Source organism: Eschrichtius robustus, chromosome 1 (assembly GCF_028021215.1).
Source record: "Eschrichtius robustus isolate mEscRob2 chromosome 1, mEscRob2.pri, whole genome shotgun sequence".
Classification (NCBI taxonomy): Eukaryota; Metazoa; Chordata; class Mammalia; order Artiodactyla; family Eschrichtiidae; genus Eschrichtius; species Eschrichtius robustus.
The window spans coordinates 41,938,418-41,959,751 of record NC_090824.1 but is presented as its reverse complement, the minus strand read 5'-3'; the positions used below and the strand labels follow the sequence as shown (position 1 = coordinate 41,959,751).

At 41.4% G+C, this 21,334-nt stretch overlaps 1 protein-coding gene across 1 annotated transcript in view; it reads left to right on the top strand.

Annotated features, from left to right (window-relative positions):
• The window catches only part of DAAM1 (dishevelled associated activator of morphogenesis 1), a 172,826-nt gene that overhangs the window by 51,786 nt on the left and 99,706 nt on the right, over window positions 1–21,334 (top strand). Inside the window, exon 2 of the mRNA XM_068544676.1 lies at window positions 7,488–7,706. Within this exon, the coding sequence (XP_068400777.1) occupies window positions 7,524–7,706 (183 nt within the window). The 5' untranslated portion in view covers window positions 7,488–7,523. The remainder of the gene's footprint in view (window positions 1–7,487; window positions 7,707–21,334) is intronic.

Below are 21,334 nucleotides of genomic sequence, written 5' to 3'. Positions count from 1 at the left end.
CACCACCATCACCACCATTTTCTTTCATTTTCTTCTTGCGTCCCCTGTAACACTAACTAAAATCAGTACTTATGTTATAGTTTACTTGATTCTTTTACCTGCCTTCTTCAAATCAAATAAGCTCCCTAAAGACACATTCTCTTATTTTCAGCCTTTTTTCTTTAGTACCTAGCACAGTGTTTGGCACCTAATTGATACTTGATAAACCTTGGACACAATGAATTAAATGGATAAATGTGATGGACTAGGGCAGCTGTTGGCAGCCTTCAGCCCACGGACCCACGTGGGCACGCCACCTATTCTTGTATGTTCCATGAGCTAAGAATGGTTTCCACATTTTAAAATGGTTTAAAATAAATATTTGTGACATGAGAAAGTTATATAAAATTCAACTTTAGTGTCCACAAATAAAGTTTTATTGGCACACAGGCACACACCCTTGTTCACAGATGTCTGTGGTTGCTTTCATGATGTGGCAGGCTTGAGCAGTTGTGATAGAGGCTTAATGGCCTACAGAGCCTGAGATATTTACTATCTGGCCCTCTTCAGAAAAGCTTTGTCAACCCCTAGACTGGAGTCAGGAAGAGGAGTTAAGAAGCTGTTGTAGTCATTCACATGAGAGATGAGAGGAGGCTGAACTAAGCAAGCAGGTTCTCTGACCTCTGCAAGCCTCCCTCTGTGACCTCTGCAAACCCCACTCCCAACAATTAGGCTGTTCTGAATAAACATCTCTTTGCCTTCACCAGCAAATCAAGTCTCTCTCAAATTACTCTTCCTAATTGCCCCACTCCCTGCCAAGTCTCCTCTTAAATCTCATGTGTCAAATGGGGATGATGGAAAGAAGTGATGGGTGTGAATGTGCTTCTAGAATCTTGTACACAGGCAGTTGTTGGGATCACTCATTAGTGAAGTGCTAGAGCAGTTAAGAGAGCTGGCCAGAAGTGCCTGCTGCCACTAAGGGGTCAAGTGGGATGATTACTTTTGCTTCCTGTTTTGGTCTATATCTAGGAAACTAGGCTCTGAACAGTGGAGCTCCAAGTAAGTGCATTAAAAATGGTTGCTTGTTGGAAATCTCAAAGTTTTGCCATCATCTACAGTTTAAGGATGGGCTTAGTGGAGGACCTTGTATTTGGGGTTCCACAGAGGAGCCAGAATAAAAACTTGGTCTTTGGGATTTACTGAGGCTTTTAAACACAAATCACCTATCAAAGGCAGTATTTGTCCTTATTAAAATGATTTCAATTAGGTCCTTAAATGTAATAGGCTCTATATCTTATTACCCATCTTAGAAATTAGCCAAGACCCCTTAGTATTCTTCTGTTTATAGAACTGTTGGCATATTTTTAAGACCTGAAAAATGCTTTGGACTGATTTTTCTTAGATCTTAATGTCTCCTCTGCGCCCCTCTTCTATACCGCCAGAACGTAGTATAACTTGTGTTTAAGCGAAACAACTTGTAAAATGCAAAAGTAAAGTAATTACTCTCTTTATTAGTTTCTCAAATACATTGATTGCCCTCCTATATGTGTGAGGCACTGTGCAACACATGCCGTGGGCACTTTTCCCTATGGAGTTGACTTTTCAGTGGGGGAAGAAAGACCCAGACCACAGATTACCGTACCTGTTGGCTGTGCATTGTAGGGGGTCTCAAAATGCTAACAGGCCCAGGTCATGTTCAGATGGGTGGGTAGGTTAGCAAGACTGTCTGCTAGTGAACTTGAAGGCTGAGCATGGACCCTCCATGAGCTGGCCTTCGCCTGCTTTGTTTCCTTGACCTCATCTCCGAGCAGCCTGAACACTTCCTCCCCTGCCCCCTTCCACACACATGCGCGTGCAGTCGGACCTTGCCTCTGAACAGTCTCTCTTCAGTTGACGGACCAGCAGTGGTAGGGTATGTGGGACACTTGAGTGGGAGGTGGTTCCTGCCCTGAGGACACACACCGGAGACAAACATGAACAGTTATAGTTTAATGAGATAAGTCTTATCTCCCATCTCCTGGTGTACATCAGTGCCATTGCTGCCTACCTGCTGGTTAACAGAGTGCAAGAATTGTACACTTAGAGAAAGCCTTATAGCAATTTGACATTACTGAGATATTTGTACTGTATTTTACAAACGTATTTACAAAAATACGTTTGTAACAGATTGGTGGGAAAACCGTCCTTCACCACAGATAGTTTGAGAAGCTGGTGTGTAGATCACCATAACTTAGAAATTTTTGATAGGAACAGTTTTGCGTACACATTTCCCCCTCCTCTGTCACATAAACAAATAATCATATGAAGTGTTTTTTAAAAATCTTATCTCGTTTTATTAATTGTGAAAGTAGTATTGTGAGAACAACTTGGAAAGTACAAGAGTTTTGGGGTTTTTTAAAAGTAATCCATACAGCTGACATGAGCTAAACGCTGCTCATATTTTAATGTATTTCTCTTGTCCTTCTTTTCTGCCCATGTATCAATATATACATTTTTTTCGTACATAAATGGGACATTGTGTACCTATTTTTTATTTCATATATCATAAGTATTTGCATGTCATTAAATATTCTTTTTAATTTTTTTATTAAGTTATAGTTGATTTACCATATTATATTAGTTTCAGGTGTATAACATAGTGATTCAAAATTTTTGCAGATTATATTCCATTTATAGTTTTTATAAAATACTGGCTATATTCCCTGTGCCGTACGATATATCCTTGTATTAAATATTCTTTTTCAAAGGATTGCATGGTGGTCTATGATCTAGTTGTACCATAATTTATTTACCCTTTTCATATAGTTCTCTATTACTAACACCTATTTTATGCCCTTGTTTATTTGCTCTTATAGCTTTGTTCTTGCATCCCCTTTTTTCAAAGCTCTCATAGCTTTGAAAATTTTTATAAAAACACCTTTGATAGTGTCTCTGAATATATCCGTGGAATATATTTCCAGAAGTTGAAATTCTAGGTCAAAATTGTGACTATTTTAAGGCCTTAATAAATTGCCCTTCAGAAATGTTGAACCAAATTTCATCTACCACCAGTAGATGAGGCTTACTTCATTGTGTACTCTCAGGATTGGTACTGTCAGGGTGGGGACACTGTTGACAAAGATAAGGGCAGAAGAAATGAGTGGACCACCTGGATGGAAGATGATGGGAGTGCAAGATGTTTAGGGGGCATGGAAAAACGGTCTGTTGGCTAAGTGTTGGACACTTTTAAGGAAATAGAAAAGACAGAAACAGTGAGTTGGAATTGGATTTGATGGCACACTGAAAGCCAATTTAGAATGGTGTTGGGGAGCCACTGGTAGATTTTAAGTAGGGAGATGAGACCCTCCAGGGCTCAGCTACCGGGAGATGTTATACAGCACCACCTGTACCGTACCACCCCTCACTCCCCGTGTACTCCATGCCCCTTCCCAGCTCATGCCTTTGTTTGCACTGGTCCCTCTGCCTAAGTGCCCTGCTTTCTAACATCTGTCAAAATTCCACACAAGCATCAGGGACCAGATTCTTCCCTTCATAGTTCCTGCTTGATTACATAGCACTTCACTGTATAACGTGTCATATTACTTTTGTAATAATTATTTGGTGCGCTACTCTCTCCCCCCAGATTATAAGCTCCTAGTGACCCACTCCTTTCTGTATCCTTAGGTATCTACTATCATGCCTGGCATATAGTAGATATTAATACACATTTACCAAAGGAATCCCAGGTACTGCATATGTCTCATATGACCTTGCATAAGTACTCCCTAGGTCAGGAGATGTATGCTTCAACAGAATGGGATATTGGTATCTCGGCTAAGTCTTTATCCCAGAGTCAGTTAGGTCATCACAGAGGGCTCCATGACCGATACCTTGCTCTTAACCTCTTTTCTCCCTTCCCAACTCGGGACTTCCAGTTGCTGGCTTTCGAAGGCCACTATCCCTTAAAGTGAGTGGAGAGCTTGTCTCTAGAAGTGTTTGCAAAACATAGTTGTTTATGAGAATTTTTACCCGAGTTTGCATCATTACACAATCAAGAAACTGGTGACAGATTTTGGAATTGGATTCTCTGATTTGGAAGAGATGCTGAAAGTCCATAAGTTGGATTTTACTTATAAAAATCTTAAGAACAAGAGCAAAGTTCAACGAAGACATCCATTTCCTCACTATGCAGAATTAACCATTGTTAAATGTTGACACACTTGCTTCTGGTCTCTCTTCTGTGTGTATACTTTTATTTTTAAATGCATAAATGATGTATGGATACATTGTTCTTTAAAAATTTAAATCGTACAGATAAAGCTTAAAGACCCCTTGACTTTCATCCCCATGCCCCATAGTCTAAAATTTTTTTGAAGTAAAGTCCTTTGTTTAAATGAGACTTTATGTAAAAGTCTGCTATTAAATATGTGAGTATCCCATGTACATGTGTCCCATGTACTATCATGTGCTGGGGGCACAGCAATGAGCAATATATGCAAGGCCCCTGACCCCATGAAATAATCACAGTGGATAATTTGAAATAGTGGTACTTGCCCTGAAGAACTTCAGACAGGGTAAAGGGATAGAGAGTGACTGGAGCATGGAACAGGACTGGGGCAGATACAGTGGTTGGGGATGGCTTCCTGAGAAAGTGAAATTCGTGCTGAGGCCTTAATGATGAAAAGAACCAGCCGTGCACAGATGTGGCCAGAACATGCCAGTCAAGGACATGGCTGATGCAAAGGCCCTGAGGCAGGACCCAGCATGGCCAGTGTAGTTGAAGTGCAGTGACCCATACGAAGAAAGCTACAGGGTGAGGTGGGGAGGCAGGCAGGAGCCAGATTGTGATGCCCTTGGAGGCTGTTGCGTGGCCTTTGCGTGTTCTTATAATTGCAGTGAGTAGCCTCAGGACATTTTTATAAAATAAGATTGATACCTAATATGTCAATATCCAAAAAAGGATAAAAGCAGAGCTGCTGGAATTGAAGCTGGAGTGAAAAGCTCAAGTCAGCACTTGCTGAAAATCTCTAATCTCTCTCCCATCTCCCATCTAAGAGCTGGGGTACCTTACACACCTTAGGCATTTCTAACAGCTAACTTTAGTCTGAAGACAGTGAAGCCAGGGACTCCTCACCTGCATCCTATCCCAATCATAGACATTAGAAAATTCTTCCTTATGTCTCCTTACAGCTTCTACCCATTGTTTTGTTTTTTAATAAATTTATTTATTTAATTTATGGCTGCATTGGGTCTTCGTTGCTGCATGCGGGCTTTTTCTAGCTGCAGAGAGTGGAGGCTACTCTTCGTTGAGGTGCATGGGCTTCTCATTGCGGTGGCTTCTCTTGTTGCGGAGCACGGGCTCTGGGCGCACGGGCTTCAGTAGTTGTGGCACGTGGGCTCAGTAGTTGTGGCTTCCGGGCTGTAGAGTGCAGGCTCAGTAGTTGTGGTGCACGGGCTTAGTTGCTCCGCGGCATGTGGGATCTTCCTGACCAGGGCTTGAACCCGTGTCTCCTGCATTGGCAGGCGGATTCTTAACCACTGCACTACCAGGGAAGCCCTACCCATTGGTTTTAAATTCATCCTGGGGGGTGACACAGCTCTGACCCTGTTTCTATGGAGTCGCCCATAGAAATCAGTTCGAGGGTAATTGCGGGCCTCTGCCTCCCCCTCAGTCTTCTCTTCTGTCTCAGGAAGTGCCTGCTGTAGTGTTAGCCCTGTGTCTCTGCACGTGCTGTGTTTGTCAGGACGAGGACATTAATACATTGTCTGATCATCTGTTGTGCACTCTCTGTGGTGCTCAGCGGTCACTGTAGCTTCTCCATCAAAGTCATGTGCCCACAGCTCTAAAGGATAAGAGTAGTCAAGACCCAACCACATCTGCTTTCTCTAATTTTTTTTTTTTTTTTAAAGAGAGAAGTGTAGGGGAGGCTTTTAAGTGTGACTGCCAGTTTCTGTGGGATAAATCCAGACTCCTCAGCCTGGGTTGCAGCTTCTTCACACCAGCCCTCCTCTCTACGCTGACTCCCCCTGGCTCCTCCCTGGAATTCATGCCCTTGTTCCTGCCATCTTCCTGGCACAGATGTGGCTCTCCTCCTCTGCCCTTCCAGCTCACCAAGGGCCAATTCATAATCCACCTTTCTTTTTCCTTTCAATCCCATCTCTTTTTAAAAATTGACAATCTACAGAAGTTATACAGGAATATGCTCTCATCATTATATATATATATATATATATATATATCTCATAAAAAGTGTGTTTCCTTTCTTGCCTTTTCCCTAACCCCTTCCTCTCTCAGAGTTAGGAAATTGCTGTGTATCTTTCTAGGCCTTTTGCTATGCAGTCCCACGTAAATTATTTAGGTTTTTGTGTAAGATTGTTTTTAAAAGACATTATGGCACATGTTATACACATTATTCTTTGAGTTGCTTTTTTCACTTGACAGTATAACTTAGAAATTTTTCTAAGACAATACATGCAGCTGTAACTTAAAAAAAACCATGCAGTCATTAAAAATGTATTTTTATGGTAAAAATTCAAATTCAAAAGGGTATAAAGTGAAAAGGAGTAGTTCTCCCATCTCCTCTTTTTGGAGGTTACTGCCGATAACACTTCCTGACATATATTCATAAATGCTTTAAAACATGTAATCCTGTAGTATATAGTATACATATCACATAGTATCTTGAACATTTTTCCATATCTACATGCACAGATGCCTCGTTCTTTTTAGTGAGTGTGTAATGTTCCATTATGTGAATATACTATCATTTATTTAACCATCTCTCTATCAGTGAATTCATTTGATCTTTTCTGTTTGAAAATCTCGGACCCTTCTAGCTCGTGTTAAGTCACTCCTCCTTTGTTATGAATTTATTCAACACAATAAACATTAACTGAGTGTCTTCTGACTTCCTGGTGCTGTGCGGGGCACTAGGGCCACCAAGTTGCTTGATACACAGCCCCTTCCCCCTGCTTTGAGTTATCCCAGTCTAATAGGAAGACACTTTCTAAGGAACTTCGACTGTGACATGAGCTGGAATGGATAGATATGTCTTAGCATATATATTATTAATTCTGCTTGGGGAAAGCAAAGGAGAAATTGCAGTCGAACCCTAGAGGATAAATAAGAGATCCTCTAGGTGGCAAGGAAGAGAAGATCATTCTTGCAGGGGAGTAACAAGAACAATATGGGTTGGCAAGAAAGAGCACACGATGCGCAGAGAATGGCCAGGAGCCCAATGGGATTGGAGCGTATGCCGTGGCGTGCGGTGGCTGGAGTGTTACTGCTTGCTCAGCAGTGGGTCATAGGAAACACTGAACAAGTGCCTAGACGGGCATGTGCTCTCTGCCCTGGTGGACCCCAGCCTCTCGGGCTTGTCCCCTATGCCCTGCAGACGTTGCCTCCAGGTGTTGGCTCCACTGACACTGCCTCTGGCTCCCCGGGCTCTTTCTTGAATTGGTCTGACTTGAAAACTATATATATCTTATCCATTTTTGTATTCTTAACATGCCATGTCCTCTTTTCGCAGAGTTTAATCGGTCAAGAAATAGAACAGAATTCAGCTATGGCCCCGAGGAAGAGAGGTGGACGGGGGATTTCATTCATCTTCTGCTGTTTCCGAAATAATGATCACCCAGAAATCACGTATCGGCTGCGAAATGATAGCAACTTTGCGCTTCAGACCATGGAGCCAGCGTTACCCATGCCCCCTGTGGAGGAGCTGGACGTCATGTTCAGTGAACTTGTGGTGAGTCTCAGACTTCCATCCCAGGGGTAGTCGGGGCTATCCAAGAGGGAGGGGAGAGGATGTGGACAGTTTGGTTAGACACAGGCTTGCCTTTCTTCAGTGAAATGGCCCCCATCCGTCCCTTCGATCTGCACCCCAACTGTCAGCACTGAGCCTGTGGAGAAGGAGAAAGAAAAGGGTAGCATCAGAGGGCTTTGCTGGTGCTTTAAGTGGAGGGATTTAGACCTTTAGGTCTTCAGATATGTGGCACGACTGCTTCCTAAGTTGCCCTTTCTAATTCCTCCCCATCCCAACCTGAGATGCTTGTGTGCGCAAATATTTCCTTCATCTGCTTCACACCTGCTGGGATTACTGCCATGCTTCCCGCCACTCCCAGTGTGTAGTAATAGTGTCTTTTAAAAAATTAGTCATACTGTCCCTCCTGTCCTTGATCCTTGGATGAAAGACATTATTACTTAAGTAGAGTATAATTATTTAGCCTAATGATAGGACTGCAATAATAACTGTTGTGGGAAGCTTTTTATAGACACTATCATATTTTAGAATCCACTATACTGAAGTGAGGGATGTATCTAGTGTAAGACCCATTCATCAAGAGATGTAGGCGCTGTCTTCAACTTAGTTTGTCAAGCACCTGCGAAGTAGTGTTTCTTTCCATTCTGTGTTCCGGAGGGTATTATGGCACAGTCAAGGGCACTGGCACGGGCATTAGGAAGACCTTGGTTCAAATTACTGCTCTGACTTTATTATCTGTATCAGTATGGAAAAAGCATATGACTTTTCCGAGTCTACATTCCGGAAAGCGGAAGGAAAAAAAAAAAAACACCTTCTCCTAGGTTTGATGTAATGTTTAAATGAGAATAATGCAGAGTGGGAATGGCCCAAAGCCTGCCCCTTCTTAGGGGTTCAATAGATGTTACACGAGGACTCTATCCTCCCTTGATCACCACTGGCATTTTGTAATGGAGTTAGTTCTAATCAGACCATTTATATTATTCAACAGATACTAGAGACTGCTATCATTTTACATGAAACTTAGGTCAAAAAAGTAACGTAGGCTATGTTACTGCCCTCAAGGGCTAATAACTGAACTGATTGTCACTCCAGCTTTGATGGACCAGGATTCACCTATAAGCTTCTCTTACGAGATAAGCCAAGAAGAGAGAGTACTATGAAGCTGATGTTTGAGTTCTGGCCTCCTGAGTGGATTAATGGGCTGATTACCAACCAGAATTGGTGGGGAAAAGAGATGACTCCCGGCAGCATGTTTACACTTGATGACGTTGAATATTTTCAGCGTTTCAGGAATCTCTCTCTACCCTCTCCCATTTCCACTGCATGCAGAACTCTGTTCTAGATGTTAGTGAGGTGGTTCAAAATGGAAAACTAGAACCTGCTCCCAAAGAGCTGACAGTTTCAGCAGTATAACAAGAGGTATGATGCCACCAAAGGAAGAAGCACACACACCTCTGTGTAAATGTGTTTTGGGGTGTAGGACACAATGATGAGGAGGGTGGTCAGGGAAGGCTTTCTGGAGGAGGTGAGTTGTGAGGAGGGATAGAAAGTGAGAAGAGAAGTGGAGGGGATCATTGTTAACGGCCGTCTCGGTCATCTGCAGCTAGTGTATCCTGTGATAGCAAAATCTCAGTGGTTACAACAGCAGAGGCTTATCTCTTGCTAATGCTGCATGTCTAGTGTGAGTCAGCTGTGGTTCTGCTCTGTGCCATATTCTGCTCAAGACCAAGACCCAGGCCTGATGGAATAGGAAAGAGAGACATGGTGAACTGCTAGCAGGCTCTAAGCTTATGCTTGGAAATGACACGTGTCACTTTAGCCCACATTTCTTTGGCCAATGCAAATCACGCAGGGTAAGGACATATCATCCTTCTGTAGAGACTGGCACCACAAGTCACATGGCCAAGCCTGAGGTCATTGGGATGGGTGGAGGACACAGTCCTTTCCCAGGGATGGGCAGAGAATCATGTATCAGGATGGCTATCAAGAAGAACAGTAATGATGCACTGATGTGCTTGGTGTTATTGCCCAGTTAAAGTATTTTAAAACCAAAAGTCAACCTAAGGAGACAGATATTGCTGATAGATGAAGGCCTCCTCAGTGGTAGTGGAGCTGGTGGGCAGAGCGAGTACCACTCAAAGCATCCACCTCCAGTGTCCTTTCAATTGTATTCTGTCAGCCTCCCAAAATGAGACCCAAGCCAGAGCCTTTGTGGTGGCAGCTCCATGTACATCTTGAAGACAGCTCATTGTTCTGTATTCATAAAGGAGAAAATTCCACTCTCTGCCTTATTGATGTCTTTATTCTGTGTGAAAATTGCCTACAGCTGTTAGTTGCTAAAAAGCCAATGCCAAACCAGAACTTTAAGCCAAAACCATTGGAAAACAAATTATCTTGAGGTTTGTATCTGTCCTGGTGAGTGATGGATGGATTTTTGTCTACTCTTGACTTCAGGGACTTAGACCACGGATCCATCCAACTGCCAAGGGTATCCTGGGACAAAGGAGGTGGGCTCAAAGCCACTGGGAACCTCTGCCCTGGGTTCTCTTGACTAGTCGCGGGAGCAGTTCTGTCTGTGCCCACGCTTAGGAGAGGGAGGCCACGTGCCCTCTGGAGTCAGAGCACGCTGCAACCTAGGGTAACTTCCTCTGAAATGGTTTCTATTGGAATTTGAGTTTATTTCCTCACCTACAAAATGGGGATAATGCCATCTCTCTGCTAAGGTTGGTGTGAAGATTAAAGAAGACAGCTTCTTTTAAAAGGCTGGCATCTAGTCATGGGTGCTTTATACCCCACATCCTAGTACAACGAGAAGGATAGGAGATAGTTCAGGTATTTTCTGGACACAACACCCAGGCAGATATCTCAGGCTTTTCCTTTTCTTGAAAGCTGATCTGGCTGCTGTGAGCACGCCAGTGTGGGTCCTAACTTGCAGACCATTCTGTCTCTATCTGGTGGAAAGCATCTCATCAGAGCCGGTTGTTATAAACTAGTTTCCTTTGTCTCATCTGATGAGTCACTCATTTTGATGTATTTAAAAGTGATACCAAATAGGTTGGTTTCAGAATTACTTACTGCACCCTTATCATCTCATAAATAAAGCAGGCGTGGGTGGGAGGTCGGCCTTGTGAATCTTTAAAGAATGGGGGCCCTGAGCAGTGCCTCATACTCTAACAGTCTCCCTGCCACAGGCGGGGCAGTCCGGAGCAGTCCAACCTCAGGATGTAGTGATTTCTGGAGGTCCCAGACCCACACTCTGCCCCATACCACCCCCCACCCCCCGCTTTGTTTTTAGTAACAGCTTTGTAGAGGTACAATTCGCATACCCTATAATTCACCTGTGTAAAGTGTACAATTCACTGGGTTTTGGTATATTCACAGAGTAGTGCCCCCATCACTACAATACATTTGAGAACATTTTCATCACCCCCAAAAGCAACTCCCTTACCCATTAGCCACCACTTGCCACTTCTCCTCAACCCTACCATCCCCAGGCAGCCACTAATCTAGTCTCTGTTTTTGTGAGTCTGCCTATTCTGGTCATTTCATATAAATAGAATCAGATAATATGTGGTCCTTTGTAACTGCCTCCTTTCAGTTAGCGTAATCTTTTCAAGGTTTTTCCAAGTTGTAGTATGTATCAGTACTTCATTTCTTGTTATTGTTGAATAAATTCCGTTGTATGGACATACCACATTTTGTTTATCCGCTCATTGCTGATGGACATTTGGGTTGTTGCCGGTCTTTAGCTATTATGAGTTTTGCTGCTCTAAACATTCATATACAAGTTTTTTCGTGTGGAAATATAGTTTCAGTTCTCATGGGTATATACCTGAGAGCGGGATTTCTGGGTCATATATAACACTGTATATAACTTTTGAGGAACTTCCAGACTGTTTTCCAAAGTGGCTGCGCTGCACCATCTTACATTTCCACCAGCAGTGTATGAGAGTTCCAATTTTTTCGCATCTTTGCCAACTCTTGTTAGTTTCCACTCCCTACCAGTCGACCAGCTACTTTTAAAGCGGTTCTATACCTCCTGGAGAACTGAGGATGTATAACTTGGGAATGTGTGGTGTGTGTGTGTGTGTGTGTGTGAGAGAGAGAGAATTGCCAAATAGAAATAAAGTCTTCTTGCCCACAATTTTAAAATGATTTGGGATATTTAAAAATAAAATATTGAGCATTAGTGTGATGTCTGCATATATTTTATGCCTTTGAGCATCAGTCCTTTTTCTGTATTACCGCCTCCTCCTCCCCTCTCCACTTCTGCTTTGTCCTTTGCCTCAGCCACAAATCAAGAATGTAGCCCATCTGAGATTCAGCATTTTTCCCTGAAAATAAGATTCAGCTAAAGTCTTGTCTTTCCTACAGGGTTTTTAGGTCTTAGATTATCCCCACCAACATATTTGAAGAGTGCTGGGGATGATAGCTCTGTGCACTGTCCTTGTTCAAGTAACTTCTTCCATCTTAACGTTAGCAGTGGAAGATTTCCTTGGGGATAAACAGAAGAATGTGTTATTAATTGACAGATCGATTCTTTTGATGTATGTGTGTGTGTTAAGTGCCTGCTCTGTGCCAGGCCCTGAGGCAGCTGGTCCTTAGTGACTTTGTGGGGCGGAAGGTCTAGCAGGGGAAACAGGCAACAAAACAGGCACTCTTTCTTATCCACTGTGACCGAGGGCTATGAGAGGGGCTGCTCCAGCAGTACATTTTCTTGGGGAAGAACCTTTATTCCCCTCTTTTTTCACAAGGTAAGAGTTGATTCACAGGTTCTATTTCCATCACTCTTAGCTCTCTTGCCGGGAAGTAATATTCTCAGCTTCTCTTCCAACTCCTCTTTGGAATATGCATAGTTTAGTCTCTCTCCCTTTCTGTAATTCTCTGCAAATCAACCTGCCTTCAGAAAGCATACATTCTGTGACCCTTGGTGCTATAAACTTCATAGGTTTGAACCCCCTTGGGGAGTTCTGCAATTGTCCAGCTGTCTCCATGATGAGTGGCTAAGTGTCTTAATTCAGCACTGAAATCTCAACAAGCCCACTTGTCTACAGATGAAAGTTGGGTTCTCCAACCCAGCTTTCAGGAGTGAAAAGGAAGGTATTTTGATCTCCATTTGCTTGATTTCTTAACCTAGCTGTCATTTAATTCCATTCTTGTTGGGGAAGGAGGATGCTGCTTACACCTACCCCCAAGCCTCACAGGTACCTAGTGTGGAAGGATCTTGGAAGCCTTCCTGGAGGAAGCGATATTTAATGTAAGACGTGAAAAACTAGAAGGACTTATCCAGGCGAAGAGGAGAGAAAAGAGTGTTACAGACAGTGAAACAGCATGTATGGGACTTGGAGGTGAGAGACAAAATGTGGAAGGCTCAAGGAACTGAAAGTTCAGTGTAGATGGAGTGTGAAATAGGAGCCTGAGCAGATTGGGGTTCTGAGAGCCAGGAAAAGAGGATGGGGATGGTTGTGTTGATTTAATTATATATCTCAGATTCTTATTTGAACCAAAGGACAGTACCTCTGCTTTCTTACAGGTTCTCTCAATGAACTAAATATACCAAAGTACGTAAAAATATTTTGCTGTCTGGTTATATTTACAAAAATAACCCTTGCTCATTGCAGTCTCTGTGCGGTATCAGTAAGTTTTAGCAAAAAGTGTCATGTCTCCTTGGGTAGATTCTGAGTATGTTTTCCATTGAGTCCAGTTGTTGAGGTGAGATGCGTTGTTTCAATGCTTACCTCCTCTGGCTACTTTAATTTTGAAATGGAAAGGAAAGGGAATTTACTAAGAGTTCCCTTCCAATTTTCTATCCAAATACGTAGACTCTTGAATATGCCAAGAGTTGGTGGGCTAAGGGTATCCTGCAGAATATTTCACAGGAACAGCCACATTGGAACTGGTATCTCCTCACAGGTTCCCTCAGTTCTCTTGCCTTGTGAAACATCAGAACGTACAACTGCTTTGCCTGGGTGAGGTTTTAGGTGCGAAACCAGGTTTATGACAAGTATGGTCATTATTTTAGAATTGTACTTGGAATCAGTTTCACAGACGGACCAGAGGAAAACTTTCCTTTCTAATATAGTACATCACTGTGAATTTATAGCTAGTTGGGAATAATAGGCAGTATGGACCCAAGTTTTCCTAAGCCTGAAATGTTACCAATTCCATTTATACTGTTTCCTGATTAATCTGCCTTCTTTCAAATTCAGTGTTTAGTCTACCATTTATTTGGCCAATGGGTCTAATGTTCTGGGATAATTTGTTATACAGTGCTGTGCCTTCCAGGAAACATAAAATATTTTAAAGAAACTTATTGAGAAATTTATTAATGATCACCTTTTATGCAATTGAGGACTGTCAACAAAAGTTAACGTCTCAATGGGGAAGATAGTGTTGGTGGATAATGAGAAGATTTGTATGTTCATAAATATAATAACTTAGTATGGGTCAGTTTTATCTTTATTAAGTCCTGAGGACACTCTCAACATTAGTAACCAGCATAGACTTTGAGAAATGAAGAAAGTAGGAATGAGAGGATTTAGTTGATGTATCAGAGTTAGATGAATTCACAGTCAAGGTAAGCTGTGCCAGATGAATTCCCTTGGGAACGTACATCAGTAATCTCTTCATTTTTCATTATGTTCTGAAGTCACTTTGGTATGAAAGGAGCTACAGGAATCAAAGTTAGTCTTATGGTTTACCAGTGTACAGATTTTGTTCTTTTACTAGCCATGTGAACTGGTACCCATCTTCTCAGACTATCAGCATAATTTCTTTTATTACTAGGGCTATTTTAAGCCCTCTTTAATAATAAAATTCTTCCATTATCACCAGAATTGATGAAAAGTTTCAACACTTTTTATCCGTTTATTTTTAAAACTTGCCTTTTATATGAAGACCATGACTAAGAATAGAAAGTTTCTTGCAGGAGCTATTCAGTTCCTTGTCTCCAAGAAAGATGAAAAAATTGGGTAGCAGGAACATTTGATATTAACCTGATGGAAGTACCAAAAAACTGCATGTAAGAAGTCATAGTTTTAATCTGTTGTTCTTAATTGGAGTGTAAAGGATTGCTTGGTAATTAAGCAGAGGAAATCAGACTATATAAAGACTTCAAAGATATATCTAGAATAGTCTCAAAGTGTTCAGTTGTCTGGAAGCCAAAAATCGTAGTCTAATGAAGGAATTGGTATCAAAATTGTTCAATTTCCATGAGGTTAATTTTTTTTGTCCAATTGACAAACCTATAAAAGTCAAAAGAGAAAATCCTGTTTATCTAAAGCACATGGTTAGTTGACAGAGAAGAAAAAAAATATTGAGTAGATATTCCCTTGACACTGTGGCATTTTTGGATAAATCAACTTGATGGGTTCATAGAAAAATGTTTGGAACAGCATGAAAACATGTAGTACATCACAAAGGGAAGTGGGAGTGTAGATATGGGCTTAAATGTGTTCAGTGCTAAAATTCCTATGGGGTAGATGTGAACTACTGCCAATATACAGTCAATTTAAAGGTGACCCAAAAACAATCCTAAACCCAGAACTTTATAAACAAATTATTTAGGCCCTGAGAACACCTGATGATTTGTGATACAGGGGATGTGGATATAGGTGGTTTTGCTTGCTTTTCTCTATTGTACTTTTTTTTTTTTTAATTATTTTATTTTATTTTATTTATTTTTTGCCTGCTTTGGGTCCTCATTGCTGTGCGCGGGCTTTCTCTAGTTGCAGCGAGCGGGGGCTACTCTTCGTTGTGGTGCACGGGCTTCTCATTGCGGTGGCTTCTCTTGTTGCGGAGCACAGGCTCTAGGCGGGCGGGCTTCAGTAGTTGTGGCACGTGGGCTCAGTAGTTGTGGCTCGCAGGCTCTAGAGCACAGGCTCAGTAGTTGTGGCTCACGGGCTTTGTTGCTCCGTGGCATGTGGGATCTTCCCAGACCAGGGCTCGAACCCGTGTCCCCTGCATTGCCAGGCGGATTCTTAACCACTGCACCACCAGGGAAGCCCCTCTATTGTACTTTTGAGCAGAACTTTGTAATACATCCAGGAATCAAGTAGGTTTGGCAGTAGATCTTCATCCCAATGGACAGTATACACCCCTTTGTACTGGTTGAGGTCCTGTCTGCTTAGAGACAAGATGGTCAAGATGGTTTTCAAAGTTTTCTTCATACCTTCTGATTCACAAAAACAAATCCAGGAAAGCTTAAGATAAAACCACAAAACCATTTTACTCCTTCTAGCCCTAAATTTATATCTTATCTCATCAAGACCATTCCAAATGTCGTTTTCTCCACTTACATTTTTTACTTCATGTTAGATAGTTTGTTATCAGTCCGTTTATTTCTGGGTGCTTCTTAATTTAGATTAGGGACTGAAATGGGGGTGGGGACGCAGGGAGAGATGGAGGAAAGAAACATGAAACCTTTATTTTTTTAATACAAATACTGCAAAACCATCTCTGAACTGATAACGTTATTGAGAAAATGGTTATGAGTCCCCTTGGCCTTGATGATTTTCATTATTAGGAGTCCTAAAGAGACGCTGAGCGGTTTGTATCTACTTAGCTTTTGGCTACAACTTAATATCTGATTGTTTAACTTAATCCTCAGGCTACCATGTGCGAATTACACAAAGTCAGCAAACTGCACTACTTGCCAACTCTTTACGTGTCCCCATACAAACCAATATAGGTTTTAAAGACTGGGAGGATAATTTGATCTCCATAAATAGTGTGGTTTAGGTAAGCTTTCAAGTGTAATTTTGAAAATGTGTTTCAGTAATGGCTAGTTTGTACAAATAACTGCACTTGAGAATATCTATTGATGCACTGGGAATCATTTAAACACCATTTGCTCTCACAAAACATATGTCACATGGCCTGCGGGAGGTGAATGCCCAATACATGGATCGTGTATTTCAGTTCTAAACTGTCCTCAACTCTTCTTTTATCCGCTGTGATTGGAATCCCCTATCCTCCACCTTCAATTCCCAGAATTCCTCTGGCATTTCAAACTGTTTCTTGATTCGCGTTGTAGGAGCTCAGTACCAGCTACATCTTTTAGTTATGATTTTCTGGCTCATGGATGAAGGAAAAAATATATATATATGTAATATATATAATATATAATATATATTCTTAAAAACCAGATTCCTAAAAAAGTTGGAATTTTCCCCCTCTTGTCCAATTTTAAATGAATCTACTGGAAACAGCCTACAGCTGCTAGATGTTTATTTCATTACACAATATAATATTTAAGAACTAAACTAAACCAAATGACTGGAAGCTCACTTAGAATATATGCATGGGTTGTTTTCAGGAAAGATGGGTATTTCTCGGATATAGAAGAAAAAGCAAGTCCTTTGCCATCTTTTAAACAATTGGTTTGAGTTTATTCACATATGGACACTCATTATGTTAAATCCACTGTGAACATGTATCTTTGCGTTCAGAGAGCAGAATGGTACAGGCATCCTATCTGGCTTTTTCACTCTCAGGATCCCCAGAGCAGTATCTGGCCCAGAATCAATGCTCAGTAAATGCTTGTGGCCTGGATGAGTAACTTACTACTGAAGGATTACACATGAGATGCTCAGGATGTATTTGAGTGAATGTATGTGTGTGTGTGTGTGTGTGTGTGTGTGTGCAGGAATTAATGACGGCTGAATCATCCAGCAGTTGGGTTCCTATTTTGAATTATTCTTGAAGTAGTCGTGATAGATTTGGGCTGATTCCTGCACTCTTCCTGCATCCCTGCCCACCCATTGTCATTCTGTTTACTCATCTTCTTCATTTGGTTGTCAGTTACTGTGTGAGCACCACAGTGGTTGGCATGAAGGATAGCAGATTAAAAGGCTAAGGGTGATAATGTCTAAGAAATATTTTCTGTCCTTAACAGTCTCTCTACCCTATATTACATGGTGAAATAAATAAATAGCTGCAGTGTGGGAAGAGACTCATTGTGCTAGATATCTTTTGACCCAATTAAAACTTAAAAGGGTCAGCTGAGCTGCCCAACAAGTCTCTGGAGGACACGCTGAGCTGGTGGGGAGGAGTCTGGGCGGTAGCAGTGCTGGTGTCACTGAGGGAGGGGGACGTGTATGGAACTTGGCTTCACAGTTGCCCACAGGGCCTTAGGGTGCCTCTCTCATCTGTCACTCTATAAGCTGATTCTGTGTCTCAGGAGACAAAGTCCCTCCATTCACTTAGGAAAACATTGCTTAGAAATTCTCTCAATTAAGCCTTGTCAGCAGAAGTTGTATTAGATTATAAATATAAAAATTGGAAATTTGGGTGGCTGGATGGGTATTGGGAGATGATTTTAACATATGTTTAGAACAGAGTTATTTATTTTAGATTACTGGAAAACTGCTGGTGATGCAGACTAATTAAAAGTTAGGGCTTCCCTGGTGGTGCAGTGGTTGAGAGTCTGCCTGCCAATGCAGGGGACACGGGTTCGAGCCCTGGTCTGGGAAGATCCCACATGCCACGGAGCAACTGGGCCCGCGAGCCACAACTACTGAGCCTGCGCGTCTGGAGCCTGTGCTCCGCAACAAGAGAGGCCGCGATAGTGAGGCCCGCGCACCGCGATGAAGAGTGGCCCCCGCTTGCCACAACTAGAGAAAGCCCTCACACAGAAACGAAGACCCAGCACAGCCAAAAATAAAATAAAAAAGTTAAAGTTACTCTAATGAGTTTCTAGTTGAAATAACACAAGGAAGCCAAACAAGAAGCCTACAGGTTTAGCAGCAGACTTTGTCTAGCAAACTGGATAGTTTGCATTGCCTACTATTAAAAGTAGGAAAAGAAATAGTATAAAACGATTAACCATGGGTAGTGAGGTACTAAAAATTATTTTTATTAGTCACCCTTTGCTTGTGGGATTTCTCACTTCTTTTTTTTATATATTGAATGAAAACACGTCTATCAGACACAGAGAACATTGCTGTGTAGGTGGTGGTGAGTCACATTGTGGTATTTTGTGTAATGACTAAGAACGTTGGCAGAAATCGTACAAGCTGAAAACCTTCAAGGTTTGTTCTCTGTGTGTACACATCCCTTTTGGGGCTTAGCACTCTCCGTTGTTTTCCATTTATGTCTTTCCTGACTGGTTAGGAACAGGTAATAATTCACTGAATGCACCTCTATTTAAACAAACAAAAGTCGTATCTAACTTTCAGGTTTCCAAACCACCTCTGTGAAAATAAAATACTGTTCTCAGGGTCATCGTGGTTAAATTTTAAGAGGTGTGATGGCAGTTCATGACTCCTTGATGCGATGGTCGTTTGCTGTGGGAAGGCTGGATGTTCATAAATTTAATGATTTATTACAGCTGAATAGTACATTTTCTCCATCCGTTTATAAAAGGGTAATTTTTTTGTTGCCACAGTGTCACCCTTCAGCCCTCCACTGCTTTGCCTGGCCTTTTCCCCGTGATGTGGTACTTATCACCATGTCTTGTGACTTCAGGTCTGTTCACTTGTCCCTCTGAGAGGGTTTGACTTATATCTGGTGGTGTTGAGTTGTGGGATGGGAGGCGAGGGTGGACGAGGGAGAGGGCAAAATCCAGGGAAGGCACTGCTGATGTTGGGTGTGTGTGAGGTGAACCAGGGGGTTGCTGCTTGCTGGGTATGTGGGAAACCTTTGGTGGGTGGGGTTAGGATGGGTGACTTGGGCCCGTTTGCTGTGGGTAAATACCTGGTGTATTTAATTTGAAGGAGAAAAGTTAGCCTTGTGTGAATAATAAAATGTTGAAAATTCTGTGAGCTCTATACAGTGAGTCAGATGGACGATTACCTTGTCAGGGACTGTTTGAAAACCAAAACCAAAACCAAACAAACAAAGGCAAAACAAAACACCCAAACAACCCAAAACAGAAACACATACAAAACAATGGGTTGATTGGCAGGGTGACCCCAAGGACCTGTCTTAGCTTCTCCCTCTCCTCATTTTTTTAATCTCCATTTCTCCCAGCGTTCATCATATGTCTTCCTACTTCTGTGTGAATATAGAGTTAGCTTAACTCATTAGAAATAGAAATCCTGAATTCCTTTATTAGAGATTTCTCTTGTTAGTTGGAAACTCACTTGTTGTTGGCTCACTGAAATCTATTGACTTGGTAGATTTTCAAAGAATAAATGCTTTAAATATTGGACTGAAGGTGTCATAAATAATCCCATATTGCAGTTTAGCTCACATCTCTGACAAGAGCTTTTCAACTCATTCAAAAGACCCTTATTGTATATTATCTCAAAATTCCTTCCCTTGCTTTATTTAGCAAATCAATCCATTTCCTTAGATTTGTACTGTGCCAATTGTTTTCTGATTTAAATAGATTTCTCTATAGAGCTGCCTGCTTACTCTAGAGTGTAGGACTGGTGGGGTTTCTTTGTACAGAATCTTTTAGAAGTGGGGCTTGATAATATGCTTTGTTAGGGATGAAACCTAGAACTTTAGTTCCTGCAGCTGGGCTTCCTTCAGAGTTCTTTTCTTCTTAATAAAAAAGTGTCTAATTATTACCTTTTCTCCAAGATATTATAACTATATGAAATAAATATTTTACAAAGCTATGAAAAACATAATTGATATCTTCCCCAAGAAGAAAAGCCTTTAGGGTTTTGTTCGTTGCTTTCAGTTTTTAAGAAACTTGAGCTTTCCGTGGAGAGGAGTGATGCTTGGTGCAGATGTTTCTTTTTTTTTTCATTTGCTAAATCATTTTCCTTTAACTTTTAAAACTTTGTCCAAGAAAGAATAATATGAAAAAAACAAAATTCTTTGGCCGATGAAAGGAGCTAGGCCATCCCAGTCTGAGGTATAGTAGCAGGAACTAAATTTATTTATTCTATTCATCTTTGCATTAATTGCCAATCCCCAGAACAGTATCTGACATAGCTGGATTGCAAAAAGGAAAAAAAAAAAAAAAAAGTAAAGTGAGAGGTAAAAAGTAAAAGTAAGGTGATCTAGAAGCAACCGGGATTGAGGTTGGGCTAACTACATTTGTTTGTTAATCTTAGTGAAAAACTGGGCTATTAACCCGCAGAGGAGCCAATACTCTTCTCTAGTCCACCACTCAGGTAAAACAAAAAACACTGAAAATGTTCTTCAGGACTTCAGTCATTAATATTAACCTATCACCTAATTTAATGTTAAGGGACATTGGGGGAAACATTGCCTATCTCTTGGCCTAAATGGAAGGCATACTAATAGAATCTATGTAATTTCCAAGGAAAGGACAGGAATATTTCATGGAAGTGATCACGGTTTCAAACAAAAATTGTATCTGAAGTTGTCACATTTCCCAGACTGAACTACTTACACTAAAGAGCTCCGCTTTTTCCCTTTCCCTCCTCTTCATACATTTGTTTTCAATCAGTTTCTCTTCTAAAGCAATTCCTCGGTTTATCTAACGTTCAACCAGAATTTTCTTTCCTTACTGTGTACACAAGGCTCTATTTTCTCTACTCTGAATTCTTTGTTTTCCTGGGGCTCCAACAACCAGGCTTGATTTTTTTTTTAGAACTTTATTGAGATATAATTTACAAGCCATAGAATGGACCCATTGTAAGTGTACGGTTCAGTGCATTTTTATAAATTTATACAGTTTTGCAACCATCACC